Consider the following 14,247-nt stretch of genomic DNA (forward strand, 5'->3'; position numbering starts at 1 on the left):
CCAGCCTATTTTAGTCTGGTTTTGTTTGTCAGAGTCTTGTATGTGGCTTTTGCACAGTGCACAATGTTAAGCTGTTGTTCAGAACATCCCTTTTTTTTTAGACTTGCTCTTTTATCAAGGGCTGAAACCTCAGGGGCGTTGCTGGGGCAGATGTACACTGAGGTATGTGTCTCACCCGAGAGAAGAGATTGTATCTGTCCATGTTAGCTCAGCTAAAGTCACACATGGCAGAATCCTAATAAAGAACAAGGCGTTTAGTAATGTTCAGGCACGTTCTTTGGTACAAAACAAGAAAGGCAGTGGCTTGCAAATGTCCGGTAACATCTCACTTTCCTTTTACTCCCACCGTTTGCCCGACTGATATTTATCACACATCACTGCGCACAGAAGAGCATGCCATTTTTCCTAATGAAGTGCACCCTGTAAAGTTCATAGGAACAACACATGTCAAAGCTTCTGGGTAGGTGCTTGAGCCAATTAGGAAAAGAGTTAAAATGGAATGGAGAGCCTCAAGTATAAAATCTCCTTGTATTTGTTCCTGAATTTATAGTTCACAGCACAGTGACATGTGGGATCTTATTAGATACCAGTTAGAAAGTAGTTTGTATGTTTTCCGAATTAATTGCTCATTGTCACAGGGAAAAAAAAATGTCATGCGAGGGGCTGGCAGTCAGAAGACTTTCTTCTTATGTTCTTGGCACTGCCAACCTTGTTTTCGTGAACAGATTGCTTAACGTCTCTGTGCTTTGCTTTCAGATATGTAAAATGGGGGAGCTCACCTTTGGAAAACACTTTGGGATACTGTGGTAACTGGTTAGGGTGCATCTGCTTCACAGGCCAGAAGTGCGACTGTAGCTCATGTGGGCTCCCCCAGACGATATTCAGAATAGCTGGGATGCTGTTAGTACCAGAGCTGTGGCAGCACATAACTTGGTGAACCCTCATAAGCCAAGTATTTCCAGGGTTCCAGACACCTCTTATAGCCGACACTGATCCCACGCTGCCATCCCTGTGCGGTTGGTGTGTCTGAGCCTGTTAGTTTAAATCGTTCCTGGTACGTCTGCATGAGCTGCAGTCACACTGTTGATAGACCCAGTGTGTTAAGTAACTGAGAAAGGTGATTGTCAAGAACTGCATGCTTGGAGGGCAATTCATTAAGTCTGTGTTAATGATTTTAAATAACTTTTGTTTTGACTACAAGATTGGTTAAAAGACTTATAAAACTGGCACCTGTGGAGCACCCTCCAAGAGTTGTGCTCCTCTGGATTAACCCAGGGGACTGAAGAACTGTTAACATGCAGTATTTTTAATCTCTGTGCATGTCAGCTTTCCTCTCATAGGCATCGGGGCCATTTCAGACCCCTCCCTTTATACCTTACCCCCGGGTTGAGTATTTATGAAATTTCAAATGGCCTGAATAAAATAGTTTCTCATTTGGTCAACAGGGAGAATATGTCTCCTGCCTTTTATCTTTGCTTCGTCAGATGTCAGACACTCATTTCCAGCACTTACTGGACAACTTCCAAAGCAAGGATGAACTAAAGGTACCACCAAACGTCATGTTTGTAGGGTGATTCACCCCAAATGAGAGAGCAGACGGGCAGCCCTCCGGCGTTACTCCCTCTGCTCATCGCTCCCATGCACTGGCGCTCTGGAAGGTTTTAATCTTGCTGTAGAATTTAAGGTGTAAACGACAGCCGCAGCTTCTTCAGTGCGGGTTAGATGCATACGGAACAATGGAGCCAAGTCCCAATATGTGTCATTTCCATGTTTGCGGGTAAATGGCCTAGCGACACAAAGCTCAAGTGGAGCACACTTGGCTTAGCTGTCTGTCTTTTAATTAAGAAAATAATTAATCTGCAGCTGCTGGTGATTTTTTGCTCGTTTTCCTTGTGTGGCAGGAGTTCCTCCTGAAGATTTTCTGTGTATTTCGGAACCTGATGAAAATGAGTGTCTTTCCTCGAGACTGGATGGTGATGAGGTTGCTCACCAGCAAGTAAGTAGAGAAGCAGGTGTAAACTGCTGCAGTTCTCTGTCTCCTCAGCTGGGCGGTTAAAACCTGGGATGCAGTGTGCTTCATCAGACTGAGAGGTGGTGATAGGGCAGGAATTCTGTGGTGCTTATCCTCATTCTGCAGTGTTTTTAACACTCTGGACCAAACTGGGACTTATGTGTTTGTTCTGTTTCTTAAGCTCAGTATGCACAGATATTAAAGAGTTAAAAGTTTAAACCCAAAGGTGAAGTAGCTGCATTGAGGGCTTAGCTCCCGTCTCAGTAAATGACGATGTTAAATACCCGCCTCTTCCCAAACTTCATTCCTTACCCTGGCTAGAAGACTCTGTTATTTTAGAGAAGGAGGAGCAAATCCCACTGATGGCACCAAGTGCATTGCACACAGAGTTGTTTCTCAGTTGTCATCTACCTTTTCAGTGCTCAATTTTATCTGATTTTCTTGCTTCTGAGGAGGTAAGTGCTGTGCTGTTTGGAATGGCAGCAGCATGATGAACACTAGTAGGTTGGAATTCCTTACTAGTTTCTGTAGATAAACTAGGTGCAGAATTTCTACTAACTCATAGCAGGGAGGGGTTCCCGTTACAAGGAACACCATGATTCCTAAAGGCTGAGTGTTCAGCTGCTGAGCTGTGTGCTCTGCGCGTTCACAGCACTAATGGAAAGTGAAGGAAGTGGATTTCAGTATTTCAGGCGGAAAGATTAAATGAAGTTCTGTAAGAACAGAAAAAGCCACGTGAAAGAGTAGCTGCCTCAGCTGCTGCAGGCTACCTCGTTCCCTTTGGCACCATTTAGACTGATAGGTGCGTTCAGCAGTGTTACTGGAAGCGTTGCCTGTGAATCAGAGATGCACGGTTTCTTTTGACACTATTCCTGCCTTATCTATGTGCTATTTATTAATTCCTGAGTTTATCCCATGCCTTGATTGCCTTTCACTGTATTAGCCACCTACAAAAAAGTACCAGGGAATCTAGAACTGGGGAAAAATACTCACAAATGTGCTGAGCTGAAGTGTGAGCCGGATGTAGGACCCCATTGTAGTAGTCAAGAATGAAAACAGCTCAGAGTTTTTGAGCTGCTCTTCTCTGAAAAAAAAAAAAAAAAAAAGAATCTTTCTACAGGGAAAAGATGAGTGTGTTCTTGTATTTCACTGGAGGTAACACAGCCCAGCCATGCAAACCAGACAGAGTGTTAATACTTCTGTGTGAATTCCAAAAGTTGCAATAATGATGAAGATTCTGGATCTTGTATTGCTCAGTACAAACTGTTTATTAAAACACAGATTGATGGGTCACCTCTCTGCGAATCTACCAGTGATCACGCGAAGAGCACCCGTCTCTGCGTACAGGAAAATCCACACCACAAAGCCCTGTGAGATTTTATACTCCAGATTCAAATGTTTGTGTTTTGTTTTCTGTTTCTGTTTTTGCCTGCAGTATCATAGTTACAACAGTTCAGTACCTGTCCTCTGCGCTGCACAAGAACTTCACGGAAACGGACTTTGATTTTAAAGTAAGAATTGATGCTGAGAAAATGTTATAACATCTTTTTACACTAACAGTAATGAAGGACCCAGAGCTTTTCTCCACATGAGCTGATTGTATTTGTAGCATTTATTTGAGTATCTGTCTAGGGAGACCTAGCTGAGAAAAGGCAGGAATGGAATCTGCTGTGGAATTGAGGGGAAGTGGAACAGATACAGTGAGAGATCAGATTAAGCAAAGCGAGCCCCTCATAAAGGAAACGAGTATCTTCATGAGCAGTGGAACTAATGAAGCGTGTGTCTTCATGACCAATAAAATGTAAAACATAGAAATTAATAGTTCTCTTCCTACACTCGTTTAGCACTCCGTCCTTGCAGTGTAATGGTCTCAAGTTTCCTTCCTGTCTCACAGGTGTGGAACTCTTATTTCAGCCTGGCAGTTCTGTTTATAAACCAGCCGAGTCTCCAACTTGAAAATGCCACACCAGCGAAGCGGAAGAAGATTCTGGATAAGTAAGAACATGCTCTGTTGGGTTCCCAGTCTTTTCTACCACCTCAAAAAAATGAGATTTCTTTTTCTACCACAAGTTCCTGGAATTTATTATGGAACTTGGGAAGTGGAAATGCTTGGCAAATAAGTCCATCTCCTAATCCAGTGTTCGGTGATCAGTCGAGTTGCTTGATATTCTTATGTTGACTTAAATGTGAATTTGATGTTTTTTAACGTCACAGCCTTGCCAGTGCATGTTCATTAGGCAGTTGTGTGTCTCCTCTCTTTCAGATACGGCGATATGAGAGTGATGATGGCATACGAGCTCTTCAGCATGTGGCAGAACCTGGGTATGGCTCTTCCTTCTCTGCCCTAACATTTGTCACGATTCAAAATTATAGAGTCACAGAATCATTCAGTTTGGAAAAGAACCTTGAGTCCAACCATAAACCTAACGCTGCCAAGGCCACCACTAAACCATCTCTGTGTGTTTGATAATAATGGCCAGAAGTGGCATACAGTAAAGCTGCTTTTTTTGGTCCCTTCATGTCTCTGGTATGCGTAAGAAATTCTAAGTTACTCCTTTAAAAAAATTAATAAACCAACCAAAACACCAGAAAACCCAAACCCTACAGAAGGCCTGTCCACAATAAGACAATGTTTGTGATAAAATTCCATCTTCTGCAATTCCTTTGACCTTTTCTGATACATGCTCATTAAGAAATTAAGCAGATTACAAAATGGAGAAAAAAATGGATCTTACCACAGGTCCCAAGAGGTAAATGGAAAATTTTAATGGGATTTGCACTTTCAAAAGTGTGCTGCACCAGTCTTGGGTTTAGCTAGTCCAGGATTTTATTAATAGAGGAGGAAATAACTTGTGTACTGCATCAGAGCAAGCCCAGCTGGGCCAGTGTCCTGTCTGCACATTGTAAATAAAAAAGATACCATAATCTTTGACAAAATTTGTAAGAAAGTGTCGTGTAATAAAATGCTGGATAAGCCTGACCCATCTTTCACAACAAAGAAACTAGGGTGATACAGCCAGACCTGCTCCTGGTTTCTAAGCGTCTCTGTGGAGAACAGAAGGCTCTCCAGTATAACAGAGATCAAATAACCAGAAAATGACGCTAGGCAAATTCCAATAAGAAGTGAGAAGCCGGGTTTTGATATGTAGATACAGCTATTGATCACTGGATGCTGTTCCAAATTACAGCTATTTTGATGTATTCTCTGCGGCGGTAGGGATGCTGTGGGAGAGGTTGGCAGCAACATGCCCTGGGCTTCTGTTGCTGGGAAGCAATGCAAGCTCCTAAGTCAAGGTCAGTTAGGAAATTAAGACTCCACAGCACCGAGGCTGGAGAGCTTTGTAGTTCTTTGAAATCTTAAGTATATTCTGTTAAATACCTTTGTCCTCACCAGACCTTTCAAACTCTCCATAAATCGACAGTATTTGTGGTCTCTTTTCCTGCTACTTAGTGTGGTTTAGTTATTTTTGACAGTTTGAATTTCTTCGCAACTAACAAGTTTTGCTGAAGGCTTTCACAGTGAAATTAAAGATGCTCCTAGAGACTTTGCAAGGAACAGTGTAAAGCAAATATTGTTCTTCAAGTCCTTTCAGGAAAAGAACGTGTTTGCTTTTCTAATGCTCAGGCCTACTACTTCGTACATGTTGCAGGGGTTCCACATTTTCTCAGTGACTGGTAGCAGAGACTTTTAATTAATTACCATTGCTTTGTGTTGTACAGGGGAGCATAAGATTCACTTTATTCCGGGAATGATTGGCCCCTTCCTTGGTGTTACGCTTGTTCCACAACCGGAAGTTCGGAATATCATGATCCCCATCTTCCATGACATGATGGACTGGGAGCAGAGAAAGAACGGCAACTTTAAACAGGTGAAGTCTCTTCCCAAGCACGTGCAGCGTTCTTATTCTTGCTCTGTGCAATGTCCAGCTGGAACCAAGGAGTTTGTGTCTGTTGATCCTTTCCTGATTGTGAGCTGATGTTGTCATGTAAATGTATAGAAACAGAAAATGTGCAGCATAATTCCCAAAGTGATGACAAGACTCCCCAGATGATTTAAACAGGGCACTTTCCTGGGAACTACGTGTCCTGTGAGCACAGAGGAGCGATGCGCTCATCACAGAGGAGATGCTCCTCTTGGTTGCACTTAGATTATTAGTCGACTGTTCAATGGGTCAAACTGAGAACCAAAAATGGTTCTGATATAGCCAGAATTTGTGAGAACAGTGGTCTTTTTTCTATTTCCAGCTAGAAAGGGGTACTGTAGGAATAATTATACCAGGCTTTGGAATAGATTTTGTGACAGAAATTGTGGCCGCTCTCCTGGAATGGTGATGCCCAACACCAGTTCCAAGGGTTCCACCTGCTGTGAGCTCCGATTGCAGAACATGGAGAGGAGGCTTCATCGTTTTGTTGCCCAGTCATGGTCAGAGAATTGCTTACATTTTCCACTGCAAAACAGATCCCTGAAGTGCAAAATACCAATAAGGAAGGATCGCTTTGGACTGGATCCTCAGGTGCCAGTGCTTTATTGTCTTTATGTTTGGGGCAAGTATCTGCAGATAAGTGCTCTGAAGTAGTAAATCCTTTTATTTAAATTATCATAATTAATGTGATTATTTATTATCCACAAACTCATTAAAATGCCAGATCTAATCTCTCGTTCCAGGAGAATAACAGACCTTTTCCATAACCGGACTTCTTAAAGGCTCTGTGGAAAAGTATTACTAGAAGCTTATGCTTTTCTTCCTCTTCAGCTCCCTTGATTATTATTATTATAATTACTATTATTATTATTCCTACTATTATTATTACAGCAGTGTTTGATCGTGGTCCTCTTTTTGCTGTTTTAGTATAACAATAGAACAGTCCCTGCTCTGGCATTTACAGTTACAAGTGCCTAAAGTCATCTTCAAGTTTTCAGATCTGTTTATACTTTCTGTATCAAGATGAACTCTTCATAATCTTAATTTCATTTTTATCCTCACTAGTGTATTCTAAACTACAGCTCCAAATATATTCCTTAAATGACCCGTGGAGCAAATTTCTACACTGTTTTATGAATCATATGTTGTAACTTTCTAGAATCAAAGGCGCAGTAATTATCTGTATTGGTGTAATGAAGTCCAGAGTTAAATAGCACAAGACGCATTAAACCTTATTAACTTTAGCTGCTGGCAGCTGGGAATCGTTTGTTGCCCAGTGTAACGCTGGGCAGCTGGACGAGTGTGTTACTGATTTCTGTCAAGTCATTGTAGATCACAAGCAAAGAGACGGTAGTTCCGTGTAATTTTGAACTTCTCCTTACTTTTTGAATACCAAGTTGATTGTGAGGAAACATAAAACCCCTGGAAAATCATTTTGAAGTCTTTTTTTCTTTCCTTCAGTAGCTCGTGTTGTAACAAGGTTATCTTTTCAGTGATATTGGCTAACAATGCAGTCTGATTCATGGACTAAATTAGGTCTCCCTTTAATAATTTCAGCAACGAGAGCACCACATCCATTTGTGTGCCACTGGGTGATTTGCTTTCCTTTTCATTTTTACTTCCCTTGCAATTTGGCAGCTGAAAAACACAGAGAAACTCAAAGTATGCTTGTCTTTCAATGAAAACAAGCCACATTTCTACAGTTTCAACCTCGGGGAACCTCTGTCTTCATTAGCACAGAGAGTATATTTTCTGTAAGATTTCCAAGAGTAGATAAATTTTTTTTTAGTGTTAGATACATTGATTTCTGCACTTAAATTGATTTGATGGGGATATCTGATATCAGGACATGTTAGACTGGGGTGGAAATGAATATGTAACATTATGGCCCTTTCTGTAAATGTGAAAAGAAAATGCATGATATAATGAGAGAGGGGCTTAATAGAACTGGGTTTAATGAACACATAATTGTCCAATGTAATGATGCCTGGATGACTGGAAGTTAGTTACCTACCCGCAGCCAGCAGTGATCATGCTAGGAATTAGTTCCTCTGTGTGGATATTCTGTTATGTACAGGATATGATTTATCTGATCTAATGCTTCATAAAGCGTGTCCGAGTAATTTATTTGACAAGAGAATAAACTTCAGAGATTCCTGTGAATAGCAGCGTTACATCCCTTGGAATGTTTATTTAGACCCTGATAAGCAGAAGGATGATTTGGTTTCAGTCCTCCAGTTTCACTGAAAACTGAGAAACGTGTGCCCATTTAACCGAGCCACAGAGAAATAAATCACAATCCCGCAGCAGTGGGCAGCCCCAGAGCACGTGAAATAAAATCTTCATCTTCCTGTTTGTAGCTCTTGTCTTCTACAGCTGATGTGTAACCAATTGCTTCTTCATCCAGGTGGAAGCCGAGCTGATCGATAAGCTGGACAGCCTGGTATCCGAAGGAAAAGGTGATGAGAACTACAGGGAACTCTTCAGCCTGCTGTAAGCCATGCCCGTTTCTGCACGCGCCGTGATCTGCGGGGTCACTGGGGGAGTCGGGGCAGTGATCTGTGCGGCTGCAGCCACTGTGCTGATCTTCAGAGAAAGCAGGAAAGGGCTCTCCGACAGGTTTTCATGACATGGCTCGGCCATGAAATAGGAATATGTCACTAATTCTGAAAAGAATATAAAAAAACTAAATTCCCCTTTGTCTTCTTCCTGTGAAATCCAATGTGAGGCTGCCCAGCTAAGTAGTTATCACCCTCCTATCAAAAATGGATTTGCCAGAGGAGCCAGTGCCTGCCTTTTTACGTAGCAGTAAGAGCAATCATGGCCTTAGGACTGTTTGGAGAAACAGCGCACTCGCTAGCAAGTCAGGCCGTCTTAGAACAATAGAAGTTTTCCTCAGGATTTCCCTTTGCTTCATCCAGTTTTTGAAGGTTGTGTTTTAGTTGGCTCGACAGTTACAAGTCACTTCCTCCAGAGTCCATCATGATGCTGTATTTCCATTTCCTTTCACACCTAAAATCTGTACTTGTAAGGGTAAACTTAAAGTTTTTCTATTTGCCTTTCCCCTTAATTTTCTCTGGTTACTGATCTGTCACAAATCTCCTTTCCAGTGATCTTGGTTTATTTCTAAAGATCTTACTTTGATCTCCAAGAGTCCAGAGCGGTTAACACCAAGTCATTTAATACTCCAATAATCCAGAGAGATCACACACAGAATTTGAGCCATATATTCCAGCTGATTTTATGTGGCCCCGTCAGTCTGAGGCACAAACCTTTGTTTCACTAAGACCAGTATTATACTTCTGAATTTCAATTGCACATTCATTCATTTCCAAGAGAGATGAGGCTGCCCAGCCTGCGTGCTCATCCCTGGGAAGCATGGAAGTGTATTCAGTTTTGATTTGTGCATATTCAGCCTTGGGGAGCCTGGCATTTCGTGTGTGCAGACGATGTAAATGCGCTTGCTTCTCGCTCTAGCCTCTCTCGGCCTTCACAGTTGTCTCAGTGTAACACATCCTAGTTTGCTGAGCAGGAAAAGATTGCCTTTATTTATTTATTTACAGTTTAAGTAAGTTGTGATTCAAGGTAGGTTGGTTGCTGGTTAGAGAAGAAAATGTGTTTGGGGATGCGTAAAGAGGAGATATTTGCATTAGATTTAGACTCCCTTCCAACTTCTGACTGTGGCTGGCAGTGTTTAAGCCACAGGTAATAACATGGGAATCGGCTGTTGCCATGAGCATTGCTCTTTTTCACATTTTAAATGGCAATACGAAGATATTTTTCTTTCTCCTGTCACTTCTGTAATTTCCTTGTCTTTGCTTCATGCTGCCTGGAGTAGAACCCAGCTCTTTGGGCCCTATCCCAGGTAAGGCAGTAATTCCATTAATCTATTTTATGAAGGAGAACCCAAGTTGTCTGCAGCTGTCTGCACGCACTGCGCCACTTCCCTGGAAGCCTCATCCGCTGTCTTTTCATCTCCAAACAGTTTGCTGGAGAAGATCGAGCAGGAAACGTGGCGGGAGACTGGAATCTCTTTTGTTACATCAGTTACTCGTCTCATGGAGCGTCTGCTTGACTACAGGTATCCAGCAACAACAGCAACACATCCTAAGTATACGTAGTCTGTAAAGCGGTAGCGCCCCATTTCTTTTCTACAGGGTGTATTTTGATTGTTTATCAAACTGCTCTGATGGCGAGTGTTGTGTAAGTGCACTTAACTCATAGCTGCTGGGTTCGGAGCAAAAATCCACTTCCACGTCTCCAGAACCCCAAGTCTCATTCTTGTTTGCTCATTACTGGCAACAGCAAAGTTAGAGGAATGTTTTAATTCATAGTTCTGCTCTAAGTTTTATTTGGGTTGCTAAATGATCAATTCCTGCTATCATTGAAATGATCTTGCCTAATTCATCAAAACAGATCATAGAATCATAGAATGGTTTGGGTTGGAAGGGACCTCAAAGCCCATCCAGTTCTACCTCTGCCATGGGCAGTCCCTGCTGGATCAGGGTGATCCAAGCCCCATCCAGCCTGGCCTGGAACACCTCCAGGGATGGGGCAGCCACCACTGCTCTGGGCAGCCTGGGCCAGGGCCTCCCTACCCTCACTGTGAAAAATTTCTCCCTAAGATCTGATCTAAGTCTTTCCCCTTCCAATTTAAAGCCATTCCCCCTTGTTCTGTCACTCCATGTCCTTCGAAAAAGTCCCTCCCCAACTTTCCTGGAGCCTCTTTCCATACTGGAGCTGCTCTAAGGTCTCCCTGGAGCCTTCTCTTCTCCAGGCTGAACAACCCCAACTCTGTCTGTCCTTGTATGGGAGGTGCTCCAGCCCCTCTGGACAAAAGCTAAATCCAAGAATGATCTCACATGCCTTGCTCAACCAAACTGTGCTGAATGCCTCATCTAGACCTGCAGGGCTGGCAAACTTCACCTGAGGAACATCTGAGGTGTCAGCTGGGGACTGGTGTGCGAGACTGCACTCTAAATGAGGTGGCCTTTGTTTAGTTATTTAGGCTGAAGTTTGCAAGGCTACTGTGCCAATGCAGCTGAGCTCTGATTCAGTTACAAGAGAATATTTTAACTTCATACACACACACACTTGGAGTTGTTTTTACAGAATGACAGACAGTTTGAAACCCTATAGAGCTGCCCCAGATATTTCTATCTGTAGCCCACTGACAGAGATTCAAATGTTTTTTTTCTTCTGCTGCTGCTCATTAGAGGTGAAAACCTGTGGCTTGGCCGGGTATTTTGCAATCCCAATTCCTCTTCTGTGCTTTTTAGTTTGCTCTCTTTGTTATCCTTACCAGGTTGATCCAATTTCCTGCTTGTTTCCTGACAATGGGTGCTGTACAACTGCTGTGCCAGACCATGTATCTGAGACACATGCGAAGGGAATGCAAGGGAGCTGATTTTTTTTAAATGACATTGACTATCAACATGATTTCAATACACAGTTACATGTTTTCATGCTTAATTGAGGAGCAGATGCCAGTTTTCAATTGATTTTTAATATACAGCAGATTTTTTCATTCCCAAAGCAGAACAGGACAGGGAACTGCATTGGAATTCGGCAATATGCAGGCAGCTCTCGGAGTCCAGCTGCCGACGAGCTGACACAGGAGCTCTCGAGAGAGTTTGCTCTGTCACTGCTTCAAAGAATTTGTCTCATTGTCCAATGAATGTGACTTTTTCAAGTCAAGATGAGTAATTTCTGAAGCCTTTAGCTTTTTGTACTGCTTGGATAGACTTAATTTCTGAAATATCCGGAAACTAAAGATAAATTTTGTAATTTAACTTAGCTTTAAAAGTTAGTAATCCGGTCTAAATTACCAGGTTCTCTCTTCCACGTGCCAGCACCACCTGAGATAGCTGAATTCATGAAAGCTAATCCTTTGATGAGAAAACCATTATACATTAATGTCTGGATTAAAAAATATTCACTTTTATATTAAACTTTAGTTCAGATGTTTTTTGGCCAGTATTGTTTGATTGTTTGCTCAGATTCTTGTAAGAAATGGAGTAGCAGTCATTTCAGGTGTTTTGGACTCGATGATCTCAAAGGTCTTTTCCAGCCAGGTGATTCTATGATTCTGAGATGCAGACATGTAAGGGGACACTCAGTTCTCATTATTTACACCATAATACGGAAACTTTTTGTAGAGGAACTTCATAAAGTATATAATTAACTGTTGTTTGCGATCCTAGGAAACTCAGGAGAAGGTAGCTTCAAATTTGTTTTAAAAGGCAGATTTTGCGGGTGTGCATTTCAACATTGCTCTGCTTTCTCAGGGACTGCATGAAAGGAGATGAAACAGAAAACAAGAAAATCGGCTGCACTGTTAACCTTATGGTAAAGATATTTCTTTCCTCTCTTTGTGACACCCGGCAGTGCTGTCAAAACTGGGCTGGGACAGCTTGGGGTAGGAATCTGTGTCAGGCAAGCGAAGCTTTGGAATAGGAGCAGTGAGATGACAGGATGGAACGATGGGGTTGTGAGGATCCCCGGAGGTCTCTGTCCAGCTCTGCTCAAAGCAGAGCCAGACAGGTCAGGTTCCTCAGGGGCTTGTCCAGCTGAGTTCCAACTCCCTGGGCAGAGGTTCTACAGCCTCGCTCACCTCTTCCTTCATTTCCATAAAAGTTCCTGACATGATAAAATTAGTGGGTGAATCAGTGTGAATGTGAAAAGAATTATTCCTTGAAGGAAGGGTCTCAATAACAACTCTTTCTTTTTCTTGCACAGAATTTCTATAAATCCGAGATTAACAAGGAAGAGATGTACATCCGCTATATCCACAAGCTGTGCGACATGCACCTGCAGGCTGAGAACTACACAGGTTGGTAATGCGTCACGTGGTGGTGGTCTGAAAACCTGGCAGAGGTTTTTGACTCTCCCAGTGTTAAACTCCAACTTCCAATTCATTCTTTGGGGACAAATATTTGCGTGAATAAGTTATGGGAGTAAGGAAGATGCAGAGCTGAGGTCCAGCGTGTCCCATCAAGTGAAATAATGCGTGTTTATGCCCACACAAGCACACGATGGTTCTGTTACACGCTGAGTTTCATATCAGTGTTCCACGGGGAAGATTGATCAATAAAATCACAACAGGGGCATCAAAATGAGAGGAAGATTAAAATTGCAACCCCCCAGTTATGTAATCATTTGCCATGTTCCCCTGCATTGTAGTACCTCAGGAGCACTTAGAAAGTGTATGAACTCCGATTTGGTGTTGTCCAAGCTCTGTTCACAGCTGCAGGCCCCGAATCTAGGGACACAGCTGAGTATCGGGCTGTGCATTTAAATCAAGGAGTTTGTCAAAAGAAACTTGACAGTTATACCTAAAAATCAGGTTCATAGGAAGCAACTTTGTGCTGCTATTTTAAGTAGCTGAGTAATTGAACAAAGGTCTAAGACTTCAGATTTCTTTTTCAAATTGCGAATGAGAAATTCCAGACTGTTTAGAAAGAAACCTGTAACTAGTTGGCTGTGTTCATTTGTTGTCACTGATTCAGTGTTCAATAACCGCATTTCCAACAGAGGCTGCATTTACGTTGCTTTTGTACTGTGAGTTGCTTCAGTGGGAGGACAGACCTCTGAGAGAGTTCCTGCATTATCCATCTCAGTCAGAGTGGCAACGTAAGGAAGGTCTGTGCCGTAAGATTATCCATTACTTCAACAAAGGGAAGGTATGCCAACTTCTTCTCTCTTCCAGCAGCTTCCTTCCCTTTTCCTGACTTACTTAGGGCTTGCAAGCCCATGAACTCAGTTCAGTAGTTTGAAAGTAAATTTATATCAGAAGGGTTTATAGCTTGACAAATTGCTCCTTGGCTCTCTGGATGAGAAAGCAGATGAGAAGATGGATGTGGGTATTTCATTATGTGTAGCATCTGGAACTAGTCTAGGTAGGAAAAACACCAACAGGCTTTTATACCTTGGGACCAACTGATGTGGCAGAGCGCTCTACGAATGCCAATTCCTCAGGTTTTAGGGCTGGGATCACATTTTGCAGTCGTCGATACAAATTGCTGTGTTACGACTCAGTTCAGGACTTGTTTTGTTTCCAACTGACAACAGTGAATGGCAGATAGTGCACTGCAGGAGTCCCTTTATAAACAAAGATTGAAGTCTTTGCAGCATCCCTGTTATTTGAAAGTGGCTTTCAATTAAAGTGCAGTTCCATCCTTTGCACAAGAAGAAAATCAGTACATTTCAATTTCCCATATTCGCTATGTTTATCCTGCTATAAATGGGTTTTTTAGGTTACTGCAGAGTAGGTGGTGCAGCCCCTTGTCTCATGGTGCTTTGGGAACATGTCAG

General features: G+C 42.3%; 1 protein-coding gene across 13 annotated transcripts in view; it reads left to right on the forward strand.

The window, feature by feature from the left end:
• Positions 1 to 14,247, forward strand: part of DOCK3 (dedicator of cytokinesis 3) — a 152,878-nt gene that overhangs the window by 110,415 nt on the left and 28,216 nt on the right. For 11 of the 13 annotated variants that reach the window (XM_069865810.1, XM_069865818.1, XM_069865811.1 and 8 more), the window contains 12 exons: positions 1,446 to 1,544; positions 1,902 to 1,996; positions 3,447 to 3,522; positions 3,906 to 4,006; positions 4,275 to 4,333; positions 5,732 to 5,880; positions 8,342 to 8,427; positions 9,773 to 9,799; positions 9,920 to 10,015; positions 12,222 to 12,282; positions 12,673 to 12,766; positions 13,468 to 13,616. In XM_069865810.1, coding sequence (XP_069721911.1) covers positions 1,446 to 1,544; positions 1,902 to 1,996; positions 3,447 to 3,522; positions 3,906 to 4,006; positions 4,275 to 4,333; positions 5,732 to 5,880; positions 8,342 to 8,427; positions 9,773 to 9,799; positions 9,920 to 10,015; positions 12,222 to 12,282; positions 12,673 to 12,766; positions 13,468 to 13,616 — 1,092 coding nt within the window. The remainder of the gene's footprint in view (positions 1 to 1,445; positions 1,545 to 1,901; positions 1,997 to 3,446; positions 3,523 to 3,905; positions 4,007 to 4,274; positions 4,334 to 5,731; positions 5,881 to 8,341; positions 8,428 to 9,772; positions 9,800 to 9,919; positions 10,016 to 12,221; positions 12,283 to 12,672; positions 12,767 to 13,467; positions 13,617 to 14,247) is intronic. The other 2 variants (XM_069865812.1, XM_069865817.1) reach the window with 1 other exon arrangement.

The sequence above is a fragment of the Phaenicophaeus curvirostris genome, chromosome 11 (genome assembly GCF_032191515.1).
Source record: "Phaenicophaeus curvirostris isolate KB17595 chromosome 11, BPBGC_Pcur_1.0, whole genome shotgun sequence".
Lineage (NCBI taxonomy): Eukaryota > Metazoa > Chordata > Aves > Cuculiformes > Cuculidae > Phaenicophaeus > Phaenicophaeus curvirostris.